Genomic DNA, 933 nt, shown 5'->3' on the forward strand with positions numbered 1-933 from the left:
TAACGCCTTTTATTTATTACAGAATCGCTCCGGTTATATCCGATTGGACCATTTTTGCGTCGAAACTGTGCAGAAAATTATCGGATCCCCGGTACCGATAAAATACTTGAAAAGGGTGCAGAAGTTTTTATTCCCGTATTTGCATTGCAGCGAGACGAAAAATATTATAAAAATCCAAATAAATTCGATCCGGACCGATTTAACGAAGAGAATTCAGCAACGCAAACCCAAACAAATCGGCCATACTATTCGTTTGGCGATGGCCCGAGAAATTGCATCGGAGTTCGATTGGGAAAATTGCAAGTTAAAGTTGGATTAATTATGATGATGCAACAATTCAGATATGAATTGGCGAATGAACAGGAAAGAACACGTCAAATGGAATTTGAACCGAGATCTTTTTTACTTTCGCCACGTGGAGGCATCAAATTACGTATTTTTAAGCGGTGATTTTTTTATAAATAAATTTTATATTTTAGAAAAAAAATTGAATGTCAGTCATCTATCATAAATCGCTTAGTTCAGTTAGTGTGGTTAATTTTATTTATTTATTTTATGGAATTTTAAATTATAAAATATATTGCTAAATGACTAAAGGGGAAACATGAATTTGTTACATTATTTATTTTTTTATTTCAAGTTGGCACTACCAAGTCAGAGTATCATTATTTGCTGCTGCTCAGCATATGACTGAGAGCTGAGTTCAGCATTACTCAGCTCTCAGTCATATGTTGAGCAGCAGCAAATAATGATACTCTGCACCAAGTTGGATTTTTTTCATGATTGATGGGCGTTTGCCTAAAATTCCGATCGAGCCCCGATCGACAGTCGATCCAATCCGATCCGAGAAGGTCGGATATCGATCAGTATCGGATTTGATAGTCTCGGCTTCGGAGTCGAAAAATCGCCGTTGCGGTTAGTACAGACTTAATG

At 36.7% G+C, this 933-nt stretch overlaps 1 protein-coding gene across 1 annotated transcript; it reads left to right on the top strand.

The window, feature by feature from the left end:
* Positions 1-73: 73 nt before the first annotated feature.
* On the top strand, positions 74-450 carry LOC116351489 (probable cytochrome P450 6a13; the record flags this gene model as incomplete). Its single annotated transcript, XM_031783594.1, has 1 exon — positions 74-450. A coding segment is annotated over one exon (377 nt), but the record flags the coding sequence as incomplete, so codon positions are not given.
* Positions 451-933: the final 483 nt, after the last annotated feature.

This window comes from Contarinia nasturtii, unplaced genomic scaffold (genome assembly GCF_009176525.2).
Source record: "Contarinia nasturtii isolate CC-2019 unplaced genomic scaffold, AAFC_CNas_1.1 Cnas_scaffold_5550, whole genome shotgun sequence".
Classification (NCBI taxonomy): Eukaryota; Metazoa; Arthropoda; class Insecta; order Diptera; family Cecidomyiidae; genus Contarinia; species Contarinia nasturtii.